The 18,267-nt window shown below is 39.8% G+C and overlaps 1 protein-coding gene across 9 annotated transcripts in view; it reads right to left on the bottom strand.

Annotated features, from left to right (window-relative positions):
• Positions 1-6,606: 6,606 nt before the first annotated feature.
• TAFA4 (TAFA chemokine like family member 4) overlaps positions 6,607-18,267 on the bottom strand; it is an 85,355-nt gene continuing 73,694 nt past the window's right edge. For 5 of the 9 annotated variants that reach the window (XM_086845799.1, XM_086845800.1, XM_023935158.2 and 2 more), the window contains 3 exons: positions 14,418-14,573; positions 11,248-11,372; positions 6,607-8,431 (listed from right to left, as the gene is read on the bottom strand). In XM_086845799.1, coding sequence (XP_086701925.1) covers positions 8,420-8,431; positions 11,248-11,372; positions 14,418-14,573 — 293 coding nt within the window. In that variant the 3' untranslated portion in view covers positions 6,607-8,419. The remainder of the gene's footprint in view (positions 8,432-11,247; positions 11,373-14,417; positions 14,574-18,267) is intronic. The other 4 variants (XM_086845797.1, XM_023935157.2, XM_023935159.2 and 1 more) reach the window with 1 other exon arrangement.

The following is an 18,267-nucleotide window of genomic DNA, read 5'->3' as shown; positions in this document are numbered from 1 at the left end:
GCTATTTATTCATATATATATGAATAGCAGCTATATATATATAGCTACTTATCAAGCAGGGAAAACACAATTGGTAGGCTCAATAATGTCATTTCATCACTAAAAACACCTCTAGAATCTCCAAAGCAATCACTGAATTGAGCCTCCTGTAAGGAAAAAAAATTTGTTGTAGAATACAGAAAACATTCCTGCCTCTTTCAGCTTTTCTGACAGACATAATTCTGCACACCTATGGATCAGCAGATCAATGGTCCAGGAACATAACTCTGTTGAAATATTCTTGATGTGGTGAGCATTAATGGCTCAGAATAGGCCCATAGGGTCTCACCCATCAGTGCACCTGCAGCAATTCAGAAAACTCTAGCATCTCTGAAACTGCCATCAGCCCATTAAACCACAGATCTACAGAAGTACCTCTCTCTAAAGGAGGAGCAAAATCTGATTTGATTTGGCAGGCTCAAATAGCCTCATTGGAACTATTAACTAAAATAGCTACAAAGGTGCTTATGGGGCTTTAGATGGTGTTGGAAACCCCACACCTTTTGCATGGCCTGGAGCCAGAAGTCCAATGGATAAACCAAGATTCCATCCATGAATCCATGACAACACAACACAGAAAATCCTCCCCACGTACCCCAGCCAGCCTCCCCCATCCATCAGGGTCTTTCCCCAGAGAGGATGTCCAAAAGGGACTGGATTTGTGCCATCACTGCTCAAGGGTACAAGGGGGAAAAGACATAACATCTAGAGTTATACCAAATCCATATTTTGAAGGTTTCTTCACAAAAATACTTAGGGATATTTGGAAAAAGCCCCTCTAAAATAGAAACTAAAATATTGATACATTAATCATAAATAAATATGCACCACAAATGCAGCTCTGTGAGAAGAGTCCTGAACAGTATTATAAACAGCTCAAGAAATTTCTTCTTGCATGAACTCAACACTCCAGATCTGTTTGTTGCTAGGCTTAATTTTCAATCATGTGGGAAAAAAAAGGTTTTGCTAAAATAATGCAAATATCCCTGTGCTTCATTAAAAAAAAAATTCCTTTTTTGACATGTTTACCCTAATCTAATTAAAAGCTGTGCTTGTCACAACTTGGAAAATTAACTGTCTTCACACAGGGCAAATGCTATCATTTCAAGAGGTCACAATAAATTACTTATAAACAAGAAAACAAAATTAATTCCTGATCTAAGCACCAAATTCTTTACAGACCTAATTAAAGAGCAAAAATCAGCATCCTGAAGTGACTCTGAGATGCCTCCCCTCTTGCAGAATAGAAATCTGTGTGTTTAAGGGAACAACCCAACACATTTGGGAAAGAGATGGAAAGCACCAAATGAATAATATAAAAGATGAGAGACAGGATTTTATGCAAATGCAATATGAATATCAATACACCCCAACACTAGAACAGTGAGTGCAGCATTGTTGTGGAAACTGGGGGATTGGCTTTGTTGTCATTCAATGCCAAAAATCAATGCTCAGTATCCTTTTCTCATGACACTGTTATAATTCATAAATTATTAACTGAAGCCTTTTGTAAAAAGTTCCTGTTTACAAGGTTACTCTGTAAGTTAAAATGTTTGTTTGCCCTCAGATCTCTACTGTAAAGCATCTGTGGGTAGATTTACATGATGAAGTTGATAGATTTGTATTTTGACAGTACATCTGTCATCCTCGCTTCCCGTGTCAAGAGGTCAGGTGTGCCCTTGGTGTTATCAGGTGGCTCATTAGTGTCCTGTGGGATGTGCTACCTTGTCTGCTTTGCTGTAAGTGACAAAAAAACATTATTTCAAGCCCTTGCTGCAGGAATTCACATCCCTTCTGCAATCGTTCGTGCTTTCCTGTGTCAGAAGATTGGATTCTTCCAGCGCACCATGTTGGGGGAAAGCTCAATCCTTTCACACACACCCTGATCCATCTGAGGGTGCAGAGTTACCCCCATGGCCTCCTCTTTACAAGGTCTGGAATACATATTGAGACACTCAGCACAGCCATATCACATCCTGCACCGTCCCTGTGTAAAAAACGCACATTGAGCAGAGCCAGCAAGCCCCGAGCTCGGTGCTGACCACAGGCAGGCACTTGTGCTCTCTGCAGGAGCAGGACTGAATCCTCAGGCTGAGAAAGCCATGGGCTACTGCAGACTGAAGCAGTTTCCCCATTACTTTCCAGAGGCCCTGTGAAAGTTGTTGAAAGCAGCAGTACATTCCTCTGCTCTTCCTGCAATATTCCTCATGGATTTGCTAATGCCTCCTGCTGACTTCAGGCACATCTTCAAAAGGCAGATAGAGAACATCATTGTGCATTCATCTGGACCCGTGTGAACTCAGCAGCTCCAGGAGTTCCACAGGAATCCGAGTGACAGCAGAGTTTAGTCCCGTGAATAGCAGGGATGTTTTACAAAGCACCGATTTTTATTTTGTTGGGAGTTAGAGTAATGCTTTTTACATTGATTTTACCACTGTAGTAGATTACTTTGTGAGCTACTTAATTTAAAGGGTAAGCAAACAGCTGACAATTTTGCTTGCAAATCACTTGTTCTAGTGAATTTTAAGCAATGGGCATACTTGTCGAAAAACAGGGTAAAGAAAAAATCGTCATGATTCTGTAAACTGGAAAATCACCCAGTGCACAATCTTGGGTGGATCTGCACAGTACTGTACAGCGGAAAAATATAGTACCTAATTCTGTGTTGTCTTTTAGGCTCTTTCTCCACTGCTGTAATGTTCATCTCTTTCTCATGGTGGCTCAAGGATGGCATCGTAGATGTTCCTTTAAGGTGCATGAAAATTATTTTGCAATTTATTGTGGCTCTCTAAGGTCTCAGCCATATGAAGGCCACAGTCCTTGAAATGTCTTGAACAATGTTTTGTGTCAATAACATGAAGTATCTTGAGGTAAAGTTATCTTACCCATGTCACATTGTCACTCTTCTGGCTCACTGAGAGCATTTGTGGGGTTGGATGAACTTTGCCCCTCACAGATTTACTTCCTTCAGATTTTCCTTCTACTCAGAAGACCCAGTAAGAAATTTCCTCACTGGAAGTAATTTCTGTGAAAAAATCTCTGATGATTCATATTTAGTTGTTTTTTTTTTAAATGGAGGAGGTGGGGTGGGCAAAGTACATCCACCCACAACCTTGAACTGCAAAGAACACAAATCTGGATTCTATAACCGAGAGCCATGAATGGGATCCCCAAACCTTCACCTGGTGAGAACACTGAAGAGCAGAAGGGATACTGAATTACTACAATTAATACAATTTTATGCAGATTCCTGTACCAGCCCATGCAGCCTCATGGCAGCATGGATTATCATTAAGTGAAGCACAACTCCAGCGAGCAAACAAAATGTTTGTGCTCCTATCTCCCTGCTGGAGGACTTGAATGCCTAAATACCAAGCATGTAAGTGGGGTCAGTTCTGCAAAATTTCATTTACAGAGATAAAAACCTTTTATACCCCAAAATTAAGAAGTCACTGCTAGTGCTGGATTATCCAGTGTCCCTAAATAACCCCTATGAGGCAGATATAATGCAGGTTATGGCTGAGAAAGACAACTGAGAGAGTTAAGAGAGCTTTAAAAGCTGCAACCTTCACAGCAGTTTGAGGTACCTCACTTCACTTTATATCCACAAAAAAAAAATGGTCCCTGCATTTCAGATAAAGCTCAGTGTCTGGTCTGCTTAACCCCTTGTGATCTGACCATGCTCTTAGATACCTTCCAAAATGGAAAACTTACATTGGCTAGAAGAGATTTATAAATCTCTGAACTTCAGTCCTAGAAAAGCATACAAAGACTGAAGGTGGAAGTGTTTTCTTCTCTGTATGGAATGGGACAGGAGAGTAAAGACAGAGCTGATTTTTCACTTCAGTGTCCCTCATGTCTGCACCTTTTACAAGTCATTACATCTCAAAGGACCAGAAATACATATTCACTTCCAGGACCCGTTTTGGGCCGGTAAAATGCAACAGTGGCTTTTCACAGGCTTGAACCTCCACATTCAGAGCAGCCTGTAGTGATTTTTCTGGCAGTATTTCACTGATTATCATTTTGCATAAATGATTGTGATAACAATATGCTACCAATAAAACACGCTATCAAAACTGCTCTTCTTTTGAGTGCAGTTCTCACTGTGATTTCTGTGTATTAATGGAAATGTCACACTCACACACAGAGCAGGGCAGAATGGTCCCTGAAGTGTTTTTACTCAATTTCTCCTGGTGGGTGAGTCTGTCCTCATAACCATAATAAAGCTGTGGTACTTTATAAAATGCAAAAGGTCTCCTGAAGGTTGGTACACACTCTTATTCTAACCCCCATTTGTGAAATTTCATCCAAATTAGAAAAATCCAGTAACTGAGACATATTTACACAATAGAGTTCTAGACTCTAAAGCACAAACTGTTAACTCTGCCCAGGCACTTTTTTGTCTTTTTAAATAAATTTAACAGCAAAAGGTATATAGGAAATTATTTGGAGATATGCTGCTTGTTCATCAAGGCAAAGTCATCATTTGGAAAAAATGCTCCAAGTTTTATCATTGTTTAGTTAATCCTGCTCTTGCAAATGGGATTCTGGTTTCTCAACTAAACTCTAAGGTAACTGAAGTGAAAAAGAGTACATGCTTCATATTTTCAGGTGTAAGATTCTCATTTCCAGGCAGTGAGAATCCCTGCAACCTTAACCTTCAAAAAACCACCCTCCTGAACATAACCAATATATTCCAAATTCCAAGGTGAGCAGATCCATTCTGAGTTTGTCCAGAATTATTACCCCAACGCATTGCTGAGAGACACTGCTGCAAAAAGCAGTCCTTTAAATGACATTTCCACAGTTTAGAGGTACTAATTTATCCCAAATGTTTGTTACAGGATTGTCTCTATCTTGATAGATATAAAAGCATCTATTGTTATGACAGAAGTCTTAACTGTTCTCTTACCTCAGGGTCTTTTCAGTCTGCAAGCAAATTGTGAGTCTTCAAAGCCATTTTCTATTGTTGTAGGTTTGTTATAAACTAACCCTTGAGAAAATTTACAGCAAGTGTAAAAAATTTATCCACTCTCTTTAGATCCAGATTTGAACAAAAATCCTTGAAGATAACAGACTTGGAGGTAAATGGAAAAAAAAAAAACATCATGAATTTAACAGAGTTGTAGGATGCAAGGGAAACCTTGAAGGGAGTTATGATAATTTAATTTTAGATAAATAAAATGACATATATCTAGTTTAATCTATATATCCAAGCATTTATTTTGATACCACAGATATTTCCTTATCTCACTGGAGAAGACAAGGATGGTGGTAAGGAATGGCTGAGGAGTGAACAGTGGCACTTCTCACCAGTCAGTCCTGGCAGTATTCAACACTCCCCAAAACCAGCAATGGCAGATGCCAAATAAAGCACAAAATTCTGGCAATCTGTGTTCAAAAATATTCACCAAAACTGCAAGGAGGGCTGCAAAGACAGGCAGAGGGAAGAAAAAAAGGACACGAAGAAGCCACAGTTATTTTATGCCCACTGAAATGTCTCCTGGATTAAAGGAAAGCAATCAGGGTCATCCTGATGAGGAACAAAACACACAGTTGAGAAATAAAATATAGGTATAATCAGGATATGAATTAGTTCAGTTTGGATATTAATATATCATCAGAGATTAATATATCATCAGAGAAATGAGTGTCTGCAATAATCTTTGTTTGAAACTGTATGGAAAGACATTGCCACAGAGCAAGAGGATTATTCTCTGAACCAGGACAGGAGAGTGTCTGTCCAAACAAAACCCTGGGCGTGGAGACCCACAAGATTCAGCCCCACAAAAGCTGAACAGCGAGGACAGACTGAGGTGGCAAAGAGATGGTGAGGATTGCTGCTTACAAAAACTGCTCTTCTAGAACCAGCATTTAAACTGTCCCAGGGAGAACACACCAAGGATCTGAGGCACTGATCTCTCACAGAGCAGCTGGCACAGACAATAATTCTGCTGCCTCTAGCAGAAGGGCAGAGCTGGTGTCAGATGCCAGAAAACAACATTGGAAGCAGAAGTCCTCCAGAAAAACAGACAGGCACACATCATTTGTGCAATGAATCAGAAAAAGCTGTAAATCGGCCCAAGATCCTCTGGAACAAAGCTTCTTTAGGAATATAAAATCTCTCATGGGCTGGGCTTCTAGGAAGACAAGTCATTCATTTGGGCTGTATTTCATAATCCCAAATTTACGTTGTAGTTTTCCCCCTTCCTCAGTGACAACAAAAGCACCTTCCAGGGGGCTATTTCAGGGTTCCATCCTGCACCCCTTTGGGGTAGGAATGAATTAGAGAAGTTTTGATTTTGTTCTCATTTCCACCACAAATCCAGTGTATGGCTACTGGAAAAGAAACTTATTTTGTCTTTAGCTTCAAAAATAGACAACTTTTCTCTGAAACTCTTTTTTTCCCCACCTAGAACATCTCAGCAATGGTGTTAACTAAGCATCACCACAGAGCACTTGCCTAAATATTCCAGTTATGGGTCAACACTGCAAAAATAACAAATGAAAAGCAATGTCCCTGATGGCACCGTGAATATATATGCAGAGAAACAATAGAAATAGTAAAGGTAAATTTAAAATTTAATCAGAAAATAAAAACAATGGAAAAATATTGGGAATGTAGAGCTCATTAGGGTAAGCAGAGTCTATTAACTGTTCAGCTGTCCAAGTACAGAGCAGAAAATCTCACAATGACCACTATGATCTCAGCTATAACCAAAGACGTAATTGGAAGTGACCCAAACCAAGGAAATCAAAACCAAGAAACAAACACAGGGCCAGATTTTTCCACCACTGACTCTGGTGGAATTAACTGGCTGAATGCTCCCACTCACTCCAGCAAACCAGAAGTTAATAATTATGATCCTGAACAGCTTCCCACTGCTGATGGGATCTTTCCCATTCACTAGAAAGCTTATGCACAATCAATTACATCAGTACAAGACACCTTTTTTTTTTTTTTCCACCTTTCTGTCTATATAAAAATTGGATGTGCATTGTTACCCCAATATTTACATAAAGCATAACAATGACTTCTGTCTCTGGGTCACCAGCAGATCATCTGCACCACTGCACTTCAGTCTGCTGCAAGGTCAGGGGAAACAGACTGGCTACAGCTTCACCTCTACCCTCTATGCTATTTATGAAGACTGATGACAAAAAACTCGAACAGGCAAATAAGAAAAAAAGCATGAAATGCATCTACAATAATAGGGAACAATTATGTGTCTCAAAATGTAACCACTTGGAAATTCAGTCTGTCAAGGAACTGGACATTTAATTATTATAATCATTCTAAACAAGAACTAATTGAAACTGAAGATTCACTTTTATCTAGAATTTTGCTTATGAATTTTAAGTATGTTACCTATTAGGATATAACCAAAGCTATGAAAATCCAAACAAATTATTCTCCTTCCAGTAAGCCTTCCTTATGCAGTACAAGCCTGCTCTCCTTTTTTTGAGGCATCTCAATGAATATTTCTAGCTAATGGCTAAATTCTTTTCCATATCTAGATTCAAAGAGGCAAGGAATATGTATACTTTGCTATTCCCCTAGAGAATGGATTTATTTTAGGACAAGAAAAACTATGCCTGCTTTCAAATTTTATCTCTTCCTCATGCTTTCCTGCCATCACTTATGAATGTAAAGGTTAAACTACCTCGAACTATCTAAGGAAATAAATCTAATTGCACAGCCATAACCAAAGTTTGCCCTACAATAATTGCTACTAATTCTATAAGTTCCATCTTCTCACCTTCATACCACCTTGATAGGTACTAAATTACAGTTGAAAATACACTAAGACATAATTTACTAACACAGTCCCATCAATTCACTGGGATCAGCTTTGTATTTTTATGTTGTACTGTATGCAAGAAACACCTCAGACAAATCCATAGAATCATATAGGTTGAAAAAACCTTAGAGATCATCTTTACTAGTTCTAACATTAGCATTTTCTTTCTATGATCCCCTAAATTACATTCATGGCCTAAACTCATTTAGAACAGTTTTACATATCTTTGTGTCATTAAGAAAGTCTTATCCCTGGTGCACCACAAGAAGCTCAGGTGTGTTCTTCCACACTTTTCAGCCAGGTCTCAGATCCTTGGGAATCCAAGGTGCATTTCAGGTAGAACCAAATCTCCTTGTTTTTCCTTGTGAAATTATCATGTACCACGGAATAGCAAAATCCAGGTTCAGGAACTGCAGCCACAGTTGGAAGGAGAAGTGCTGTCCTTTTTCCCAGCTCCTTTGCAAGTTCAAAGGATTAAGTCAATAACATCATGACAAAAAAGGGTCTCTGTGTAAGAGCCAAGGAACAGTTCCACATGCCATAGTTCTGGGAGTGACCCTCAGGTTTAGCCTTTGCTACCGTGTTACCTATAAAAGAAGAGGAGGGAGTTACTCACACAGAATTGACCAAACAAAGGATGATAGCAGGTTCATTGTTACTGCAAAAGAACTGCACAAGGACAGACAATGAATGAACTTGCTCCAGCCACACTTTTATACCACACAGAGAAGGAGAATCTCTATAGAAATGTTAATTACACTGTCATTTGATAGCATGAGGGGGACTTGCAGATAAAGAAATGGCAGTTCACCATTAAATTTGCTATCACCATCTCCTGGAAATCTCCTATTTTACTTTGCCTCATGTCATTCCCAACACCAATGCTTCCAGCACAAGTGTAGGATTTACATCCCAAGGGGCCATTCATGCAAACTGCTGCCCATTCCCACTGGTCCATCCTATGGGAGGCAATCAGGAACCAGGCAGCACATGGGGGAATAAATTGTTCTTGCAGCAGAAATCTCCCCCCGACAGCAGAGCTCCCACAGGAGCCTGGAGGGGCTGCAGGGATGTGTTCAAGCCTTAATGCACACACAGGACACAAACCCAGCAGCTCTGGCTGCACAGTGAGGAGGCTCCTGTTGGATTTCCTGTCCTGGAAATGGATGAGAACAGGCAGCTGGAAGGAGGAAAGCTTTGTCAGCTCTGCTCTGCAGTGTCTACATGTGTCACAAAACTAAACAGACACTCAGCATAGAGAAGTTTTTATTTCCTTCCCTGAGGGAACTGATGGAAGATGCAAATTCCTCAGCTTTGCACATTTTACTGTCCCACTCAGACACTAACTATTCATCTAAGTACTGAGTAGTGTCAGCAGTCTCCTGTGCTTCAAATATTTTAGTTACACTATTTTTACTTTTTTTTATGGAATGAAAAGATAGAGGACTTAAAGTTGATTAAATGGCATTTCCTCTTTCAGTGTATAATTAACCTGTGGAAGCCACTGTCCCACATAGCACTGATCCCAGGGTCTTAAAAAGCTTTAAAAATTGATTACAAATTTAAATGGTAATGAGATCATATCTGCTGCATAACACAGAAAAAAATTAGCATTGAATGGATCTCAACTATTGTGTTTTAGACATAAGGCAACTATTAAATTGGAAAAAAATCATGGATGTGTACATTCTCTGTAATTGTCCCAAAGGGTTTTGCTGTGTCTGATTTGAGCATCCCCTTGCTGAGGCTCACAGGTGACTGAACAGTTTGGGCTATGGGTCTGACAGTTCAAACAGTTCTCTTTGTGTCAAATTTTAATAATATACCTAAGAAATGCTTTATTTATTGATCTGAGTCAAGTCTTTGGTTCATTTTCAAAATAAAAATATTAATTACTCCACACTTCCCTTTTCCCTGTCCATTCTAGTTTCCTTACAGCTGTCCAAAGGAAGAGGCAGCTGTATGAATGAGGATTTGACACCCCAGGCCTTCAGTTATCAGTGCCAACATAAAAGTTTTTATTCTGTTCCCACCCCTAGAAGGCATCAAGGATAATTAACCCTCACTCAAAGGATAATTAACCTGACAAATAAGGTGCTTTTGATATAAATTGTCAGCTCTTTTCTGGTATGTCCAGAGATGAAGTTGTCTTGTACAATATCTAGATCTCCTAATTCACCTGTCTCACCCTTCAGAGTGATGCTACCATGCTACTCCTTGTCTATAAATGAGTATTTAAAAAACAGCACTGGGAAAAAGCTGAAAGGCTGAGGGTAATCTTTATCTTATAATAACTGAGTCCCAGTTATCCACACTGATTGCAGAGTTTGCAGGCCTGATTCCAGGTGTAGTGTCCACCAGAGAACAGCAGGACCCAGGCAGGCTGTAGACTACATCTTTGGTAATTGATAAATAACATTGGCCACAGAATCACAGAAAGGTTTGGGTTGAAAAGGCTCTTGAAGGTCTTCTAGTTCCAGCCCCTCTGCCTCGTGCAGGGGTGCCACTGTGCAATGTCTGTAGACCACCAGTATCACACCACAGCTGCCCAAAACATCCAATTTCCTCTCACCCATCCAGAAATTAGTGCAGTTTTCACTCCTCAGAACAGCCCTTACTAAACAACATTTGGTGACAGTATTGCTTATTAACTCAGACTGTAACCTAATGAACAACATTCTTTCCCAGCTAGAAGAGGCTGTAAAGGGAAAAGCTGAGCATATGTCTCTCCTTGCTATTGCCTGCTAAAGACTCCTGCTTTATGATGTATTTAGACATGCAGTTTGCTGAACTTCAATGCACTGAACTCATTTTAAATTGCCAAGCAGACAGAGGACATGATATTTTCTGTCCATTAATTAATAAATAAGATGATGTAGCACAGGTTTGGTTTAAAAGAAAAAAAAAAAACAGGCCAGCTACAGGGTGGTCTGTAATCAGAAATATTCTGAACCAGCCTGATTTCCAGTGGTGCTCAGTGTGGCACAGTGGCATCAGTGCAGGTTCCCAACAACTCCCAAGCCAGGCTGGTACTTTCAAAAGGTAAAAGGCTGTCCAGCACAGGAATCTAACTCTATGTGACATTAAAGGGAAAGATCTTGGATCCCTGTACTCAGTCTGCAGATTGAAGGACTGGTTCTGGAACATGATTATCCCCCTAGCACTGAGCACAATGAAATAGTTTCTTTGGCTCACTGAAGGCTGAATCAGGACCATTTTCAGTCTGACTGCAGGAGTGAAGGGGCAGTTCTGACCTAATATTTCCTCTCTGAGAACAACTACATTAATCACAGCTTTTCAAAACTTTGAGAAGGCCAAGACTGGTGCTCAAACCCACAGACACAATGCAATAAGAGCAATCAGCAGACTGGCACCTTTAAATAGAGGTGATCTCTGTACTTGCCTTTGTGGTTTTGACTTTATTTCCACTGCTGCAAGACCAACCTGAATAGTCTGGTAGTACTTTACAGTCCTCTCCATCCAAACAGGGGTTCATATGACACCACCACTTCTGCAGGACAATGGAAGCTAGAAAAAAAGAAGCAGGAAAAAAACAATACCTTTTTTATCACTGTTGCTTTTTTGCAGGGAGGTTGTTTGTGCCACGTTCAACTGGTTGATTTCAAAAGGTAGAAACAACAATTACTGGTTTAACATGAATCACATGGAGAGTGTTAAAGGTTAAAAAGTGGCTAAACACTTCACCAGTCCTCAGAAGGATAAATGCCATATTGAAATGGTGAAGAGGCAGGCACCACCAGAGACTGACTCTGAGCTGACCTCTGGAAGTGTCTTTCCATCTCCACTGACTACAAAAATGACTTGTCTCCTTCATTTGCATGCTTCAGTCAAGTACCAGCTGTAAGGGGGAATGAAGCTGAGGCTTCTTGTTTAACCCATATACACATATGAGAGACTGGACAGAGAAATGCCAGTTTCTTCCTTCACTGGGTGAGAAAATAGAATTGCACAGGGATGCAAACCCATGAGGTGTGTCTGTAAATACTGCAGGTAAGAGTAGGAAACCTCTGGAAAACTTTAGAATATCAATTAAAAATCAACTTGCAGTCACACTGCCACTTTTTCAATATGTTTTGGAAGGCTGTAGTTGTACACTTTAACTAGGCAAATGTATTAATTTTCTACTCTTAAGCCAATTTCTATTAAGACCATGGCTATTACTTTTAGAAATGTTGTCATGACTTTATAAACCTGCTGTTAACAACACAAACCCCTGCATGCATTTCTCAGATTTGAACTGTTTGTGGCACTCATCAAATCCCATAAAATTATTATGAAATATATCACTACACAATCCTACATAATCTCTATTGGATTTCAAAATAAAACACGGCTTAAAATGTTGATTCAGCTAGTCTGCATTATGCTACTATGTGCACAAACTATTGAATCGCATGCCTTAAAAGATAACACATTCAGAAGAGATGAGCAAAAATAATGGACTCTACTTCTTGTAAAGCAATTTTTTTCCTTTTAATTTCAATATATATTTGTTCTTCTGCAACCTTTAAATGAGGGTGTCAAGCAGGCAAGCTGACATCAGGATATTGCCGAAATGTTCATTCAATCACTGTTGTTTTGCGCTCTTACTGAAGAGTGTTATGAAAAAATACACTTCTGGAACGCTGCTTTGGCTTTTGTAAACTAGTCTTTCAGTCTTGTAACATTACAAAATAAATGTGTGAACTTCCACCAGTCATTTGGGTCTCAGATCATTTGCTTTGATACTGATTGATTGTGGACAAGAAATGGGTGAAACCTGACTGTGCTGCCTGAGAGGTGAGAGATCATTCCTGACAAGGTCAGAAAGGATGGAATGAAAAACACCCAGGGGAGATGGCAGCACCCAACAGGCACAGAGTCAGACAAAACAAGGGAGTGTGGGATGGAAGGAGGCATCTTGATCCTTCCTGGAGGAGTGGGATGAGGAATGGCAAGCCACAGGTCTGCTGGACAGATTTGAGGTGGGAACACCAGGTACCAGTGACCGCCAGCAGAGAGAATTGCTGCCCTGATGCAACTGAGCACCACTGCTGGATAAGGTTTGAAGTTCAATGAAAATAAAAAACAGCTACAAGCCAATTGCATTATAAAATCTTTTTTCTTTTTTGGTTGGACAAGTAACTCTATGCTTTGGGCGTATCTCTCCTTAAACTCAGAGCAAATTAAACAGTCCTGAATTCAGGACAAAGGTGCTGGAAAAAAACCCTAAATGCCTGTATCAGTCTGTAATTTGCAAATTCAAGACCTGAACAGTTTCTTGTTTTCACAGTGTAGGAATCTACTGAAGGGTGTGTATAGAGTGGGAGAAAATACAGCTAATCCTGAGGCTAAGAAAAGAGAGTTACAGTTTCTGTAAAGCAGCAGCTCACTGTAGCCACAAATGCTTGCAAAAATGAGCAAAGCCTGCTAAAGCATTACCCCAAGGAGTGAGGGGGAATCAAAGGCTTCCACTTTAAAAGTTCAAATCTTACATTCACAATATTTTGTTGCACTTAATTGTAACTATACTTGAAGAAAACAACAGCTATTCAATTATTTCAGCAACTGTTGACTGAATCAAGTTCTGCAGTATTTATATATTTCTGCCATAGAATGGCAGTGCCACCTTTGCAGTCTTTAAGTGAGTTTAAAATAATGCCTGACTTCTATTATCTGTCATATGTAAAAGTATTTCTGCTATTTGATGTGTCACCTAAAAATGCAGAAGATACTTCTGATGTAACAAGAAAACTGCCTAAGAAAATGCACAGTTAAACTCAACTGTATTGCTGAATTACAAAGCATAAAAACACAAGGCATGTAAAAAACTTTTTTAAAAATCTACTTTTTAAACATCTATTTTGACAGCTTCATAATAGGTAAAAAAACCCTCAAAAAACAGATTCACATAAAATATTTCTGAATATTAGATTAGAGTTGGACTTTGAAGATTTTTGTTTTATGTTTAAGTAAACCAGTTGCAATTTTATGTGCAAAAGAATGAAAAGAGGATCTTGCTTATGGATTAATGAAAATGAGGGATTTTGGTAGCTTTAAGATTAAAAAAAAGTCTTGGAGTAGATTTACTAGCGTAACAAGAGCAACAACCTCTACAAAAAATAGGCACATTAAATGGTGAAATATTGATTTAGAGAAAAACTCTCCATACCAGATGTCCCAGCAGCACCTGCATGCCCAGGCTTAGGCTTGCATTCATTATCCAGTGAATTTTTAGCCAAGCTACTAATTCTTAAGACATCTGGAAGAGTTAATATCATAATCTTGAATTTCTTGGCTTATGGCGTTTTCAAACTAGTTTTAGAGGAGAATTCTTGTGAGAAAAAATTAAGAAGTTTTATTGGCACAGACACGAAATGGACCAGTACATATATTAAGAGGATTAATTACACCAAGATTTATGCACAGGCTCATTATCATCAACGCACAGAGATGCTCCCAAAATTAACAAAAGGAAGGATTACGCTTTTTGAGGCGGTGGGAAGTCAGACACCGAGGAGACTGAACTTCTCAAACAGTTTTAAGGAGGCAGGAGTGAGCAGAGCCTCTCACCTTCCACGCAGGAGGGCTGAGCCCGGGTGGTGCCGGCCACCTGTCCCGGGAAGCAGGAGCACTTCACCGTCTGGGATCGCTCCTCGATCCGGTTCTTGTTGCAGCACCGGTGCACGGCCACCACTTCACACGTCCCCTGCTTCACTTGGTGCTGGCCTAATCATCCCACAGGTAAGGGGTGGAGAGAAAAAACACATCAGTGCCCTAAGAAGGAGCCAGGTTGTGCAGTCCTACAAGATACTGAATCTCCCCTGGTCCAGCTTAAATCCCAGGAATGAAAAGAAGCGAAGCGTCTTGTAGGATCTGGCGCGTTCCCTGAGTTTAAATACTATTCTTTCTTATAAAATTAATTTTTCTAAGTCAATTTTTCAGTCTATGTTCCCTCAACCTTACAAAGCCATAGGGAGAAGAGCAGGTTGGAGTATTCAGTAGGATGATGAAGGCAAAAAGACAGAGCACACCCATCTTCCTTTGCCTTCCTGACATCCATTAGGTTTTATATTTCATTCTTTCCCTTCATAAATGGACACAATGGATAGGATAATATTAAATACAAGAGACACTTCTTTAATAGGAGGGAAACTTTTTAACACATCAACATGTAAGCACTGCTTGCTGTGCTTGTCATCACAGACAGGCTGAGAACAAAGTAGGCTGAAAAGCTGTCATGGATACTCAAGTTTTGTCCAAAAGGAAAAAAAAAACCACACCCAAACTGTATGGATTTCTTCAGCTCCCTCCCAGACCATTCTGAGCAAACCTCTGATAAATATTTTGTCGTCTTGCTTTTCTGATGATTCACTGTCCTCTATTCCTCCAAGTTTATTTTTCCCCTTCTCTTCCTTGCTCTTGTCTTCACGTCTCACCCTGCTGCTCCTTGCAGCTGATCATTTTCCTCCACTGCCAAACCTCCTCACCATCCTGCCTAAACCCCCTCTCAGAAACTCCACAAGCCCCTCAGCTCCTTGCATAAGTCATTTCCATGTCCTCACTTTCCTGAACAGCCTTCAAGTGCTTCATCTGGCATCTGTCTTATCTTATTTAGAGTAGAGCCTTGGATGGCTCTTATCTGTGTTTGTAAAGCACCTTGTAAATTAACAGCACTACAGAGAAGGGTGGGTTATTTCATAAGAGAGCGAGACAGAGAGACAACACTGAGAATAATAAAAATAGTCACCATCAAAGCAGCACAAAGTATGGGAAGGGAGACAGTGCAGATATTGGTGTAGGTGTGGCTGATATCAAAGGCACAGAGAATAAAGAGATGCAGGGGGAAGGGAGAGAACTCTCCATGAACAGACAGTCCTCCAAGTGACAAACCTGAGAATTTTCCTTCTTCCTTCTCACTTTGTGTTTGCCCTTTTTGAAGGTTTTTGTTTGGATGATGTGGGTTTTTTTTTTTTTTTACAGTTTTTGCTGCTATCTAACATTGGGCACACCTTTATAAATGAAATTTTACTGAGGGATTAAGATCACTGTCATTTTTGTGCAGAAAGTGTTATGACTTGATTAGGTGTGAAATATTAACTTTCAAAAAGAGTTAGCAATGCAATTTAGGCTTCTATGGGGGTTCTTAAAAAAAAAACAGTGTTAAATACATATATATAACTTTTTTAAAAGTTGGCTTGGCACTGTTCCTTGCTGTGTATGTTTTGGTTTCACAAGTATTTCAAGCACAGCTGAAATACTTGTGAAAACACTTGGCTGCCTGAATTTTTTTGCCAAATTTGTATTCATAACAACCTCAATGGACAAGAAACTATGCATATTCATTCTTGGAGTGGAAATGTAGTGTTCTACTTGAGCACTCAACTTTTAAAAAAATTATATATACAGAGAGATTTGGGGTTTTTTTTCATTTTTTCCCCCAAGGACAAAGCTATACTACTTTTAAGCAAAATGTGCTACAGTAGAAAAAAATGCATAAGGTATTTTACAGCAAGTTGGCAAAATGCTGAAGAGAACATAAAAGTACCTTACAGAGCCACTGTAATAAGTTTATTGGCAGACTCTGACTTTTCACCCACATACCTAATACCCATATAATAAAAACATGGAAAAAAAAATGAAAACAGCTACTAGTCAGGGGGAAAGCAGATTCTCTGTAAGTCAATATAGAAAACAAACACACAAAAGAGAAAGTAAATTTGCCACTTCACCCCAAAGTATTGCTCCTAACAGTACCTGACATGACAATGCTTGGAGAAAAGGTGGCACAAGTTCTGACAGAAAAGATTTTGTATAATGGGATTGCTACTTAAGAGAGGTTGTTAATTTATTTATTAAATGAATTTAATATTTATTTCATGATCTGATTATTAGTGCTACAGCCTGAATCAAAACTCTTTGGAGTAAACAGGAGAAAATTTCCATTGGCTTCCTGCAGTCACTGGAATCCACAGCCAAGTTTCTCTTCACCTCAGGAGAGCAAGGTTGGAGTCTGGTTTGTCTCTTGTGAATGAGAATGTATAAGGGAAGCAATAAAAAGAAAAAATTTTGAGCTGCTCAGGCCACATATTTGTGTTTGCCATTTATCTCATCTGAAAGACCAAGTGGCCAGGTCTTGTCCTCAATGAAAGTCACCATTCACCAGACATCAGATGCTGAGATAAGAGAAGAAACCCTTTTTCCAGAAGGTACATCATAAAGATGGACAAGATCCAGCTCCAAGGATCAATATGTAGCTGCAAATGTCTATTTTCCAGCTCAAATCCTGCTGCCTTTAGGTGAACAGTCCTGTTAAGCCAATACCAAAGGAAATCAAACGCGCTGACCCTGAGCTTACAGCCCCAAAAACCTGGGGCTCTCTTTCAATTTTCTTGTTTGACTTTTAAAGCAGTGATAGTGCTGCCCTGGAGTGCCAGGAGTCAACAGACACACTGCTGTTTGCAGAAGCTGAGATTAAGTTACCTCATGGAAGCAGCCCTTGGTTTAGGAGGTGTTTTATTGCCATTCTCCTGTTTGCAGCTCCACAAGCAGGGAAGGGAAGGTGTCTCCTCTTCCTCTCCTGGCAGGAGTGGGACACCCAGGCTTGAAAACACCACTGCCACACAAGGGAAGGCAGAACTCCCCTCCCTCATCCCTAATGCACAGCTCTTGTGGAGTACAACAGTGGAGGCACTAAAAAAGCCTCAGCCATCTGCATGCATCATTTGCATTAATTGGATTGCCCTTGTAATAGTCTTTCCCCTCCTACACGCTCACATCGATATTTCCTCCTGCTTGTTCACACACATCCTGACACTTTTTATGCTGTTGAGCACCATATGAATTTCTCCTTAATATTCAGACACATCTGTGAGCAGGTGCTGAACAAATGCTGAGGGTTAACGTGGTGCCTTTCAGTCCTGTTTTTGCCAGGGCTCAGAAATCTGGAGGATAAACACTCATTTGAAGAGTGGCTTTCACATTTAAGAAAACTCACAGAAAATCTTAACCAAGCCTAACTCAGTCTATTCCTACCTAGATCTGTTGTATCTGCATCTTAAACCTGTTGTATCTTTGTCTTAAACCCGTTGTATCTGCATTCAGGTGCCCAACAGCAGCGAAAAGAAAGAATATAAAAATTCTCTCCTGCATGTTTTAACATTCATCTTGCACTAAATAAACCTTCATCTCAGGTTTAAAGTACGCTTAATGTGCAGCTGAGATTATACTGACAGAAACACTCAAGAAACACCTTAAAATATTTTATAATTAATGGATTCTCTGGAAGCCAAGTCATTAGAGGAGCAGGGACTGAAGAGTTTCTAAAATGTGAAGATCACAGTAAGTGAATTCTGTGCTGGACACATCAGGAAAGCCATTTCAGGGAGAAATGATGTGGGGAGAAAAGCCCATAAATTCATAG

Source organism: Cyanistes caeruleus, chromosome 11 (assembly GCF_971803275.1).
Source record: "Cyanistes caeruleus chromosome 11, bCyaCae1.hap1.1, whole genome shotgun sequence".
Classification (NCBI taxonomy): domain Eukaryota; kingdom Metazoa; phylum Chordata; class Aves; order Passeriformes; family Paridae; genus Cyanistes; species Cyanistes caeruleus.
Note: the sequence above shows the minus strand (reverse complement) of the source record. Positions and strands in the feature narration are given on the sequence as shown.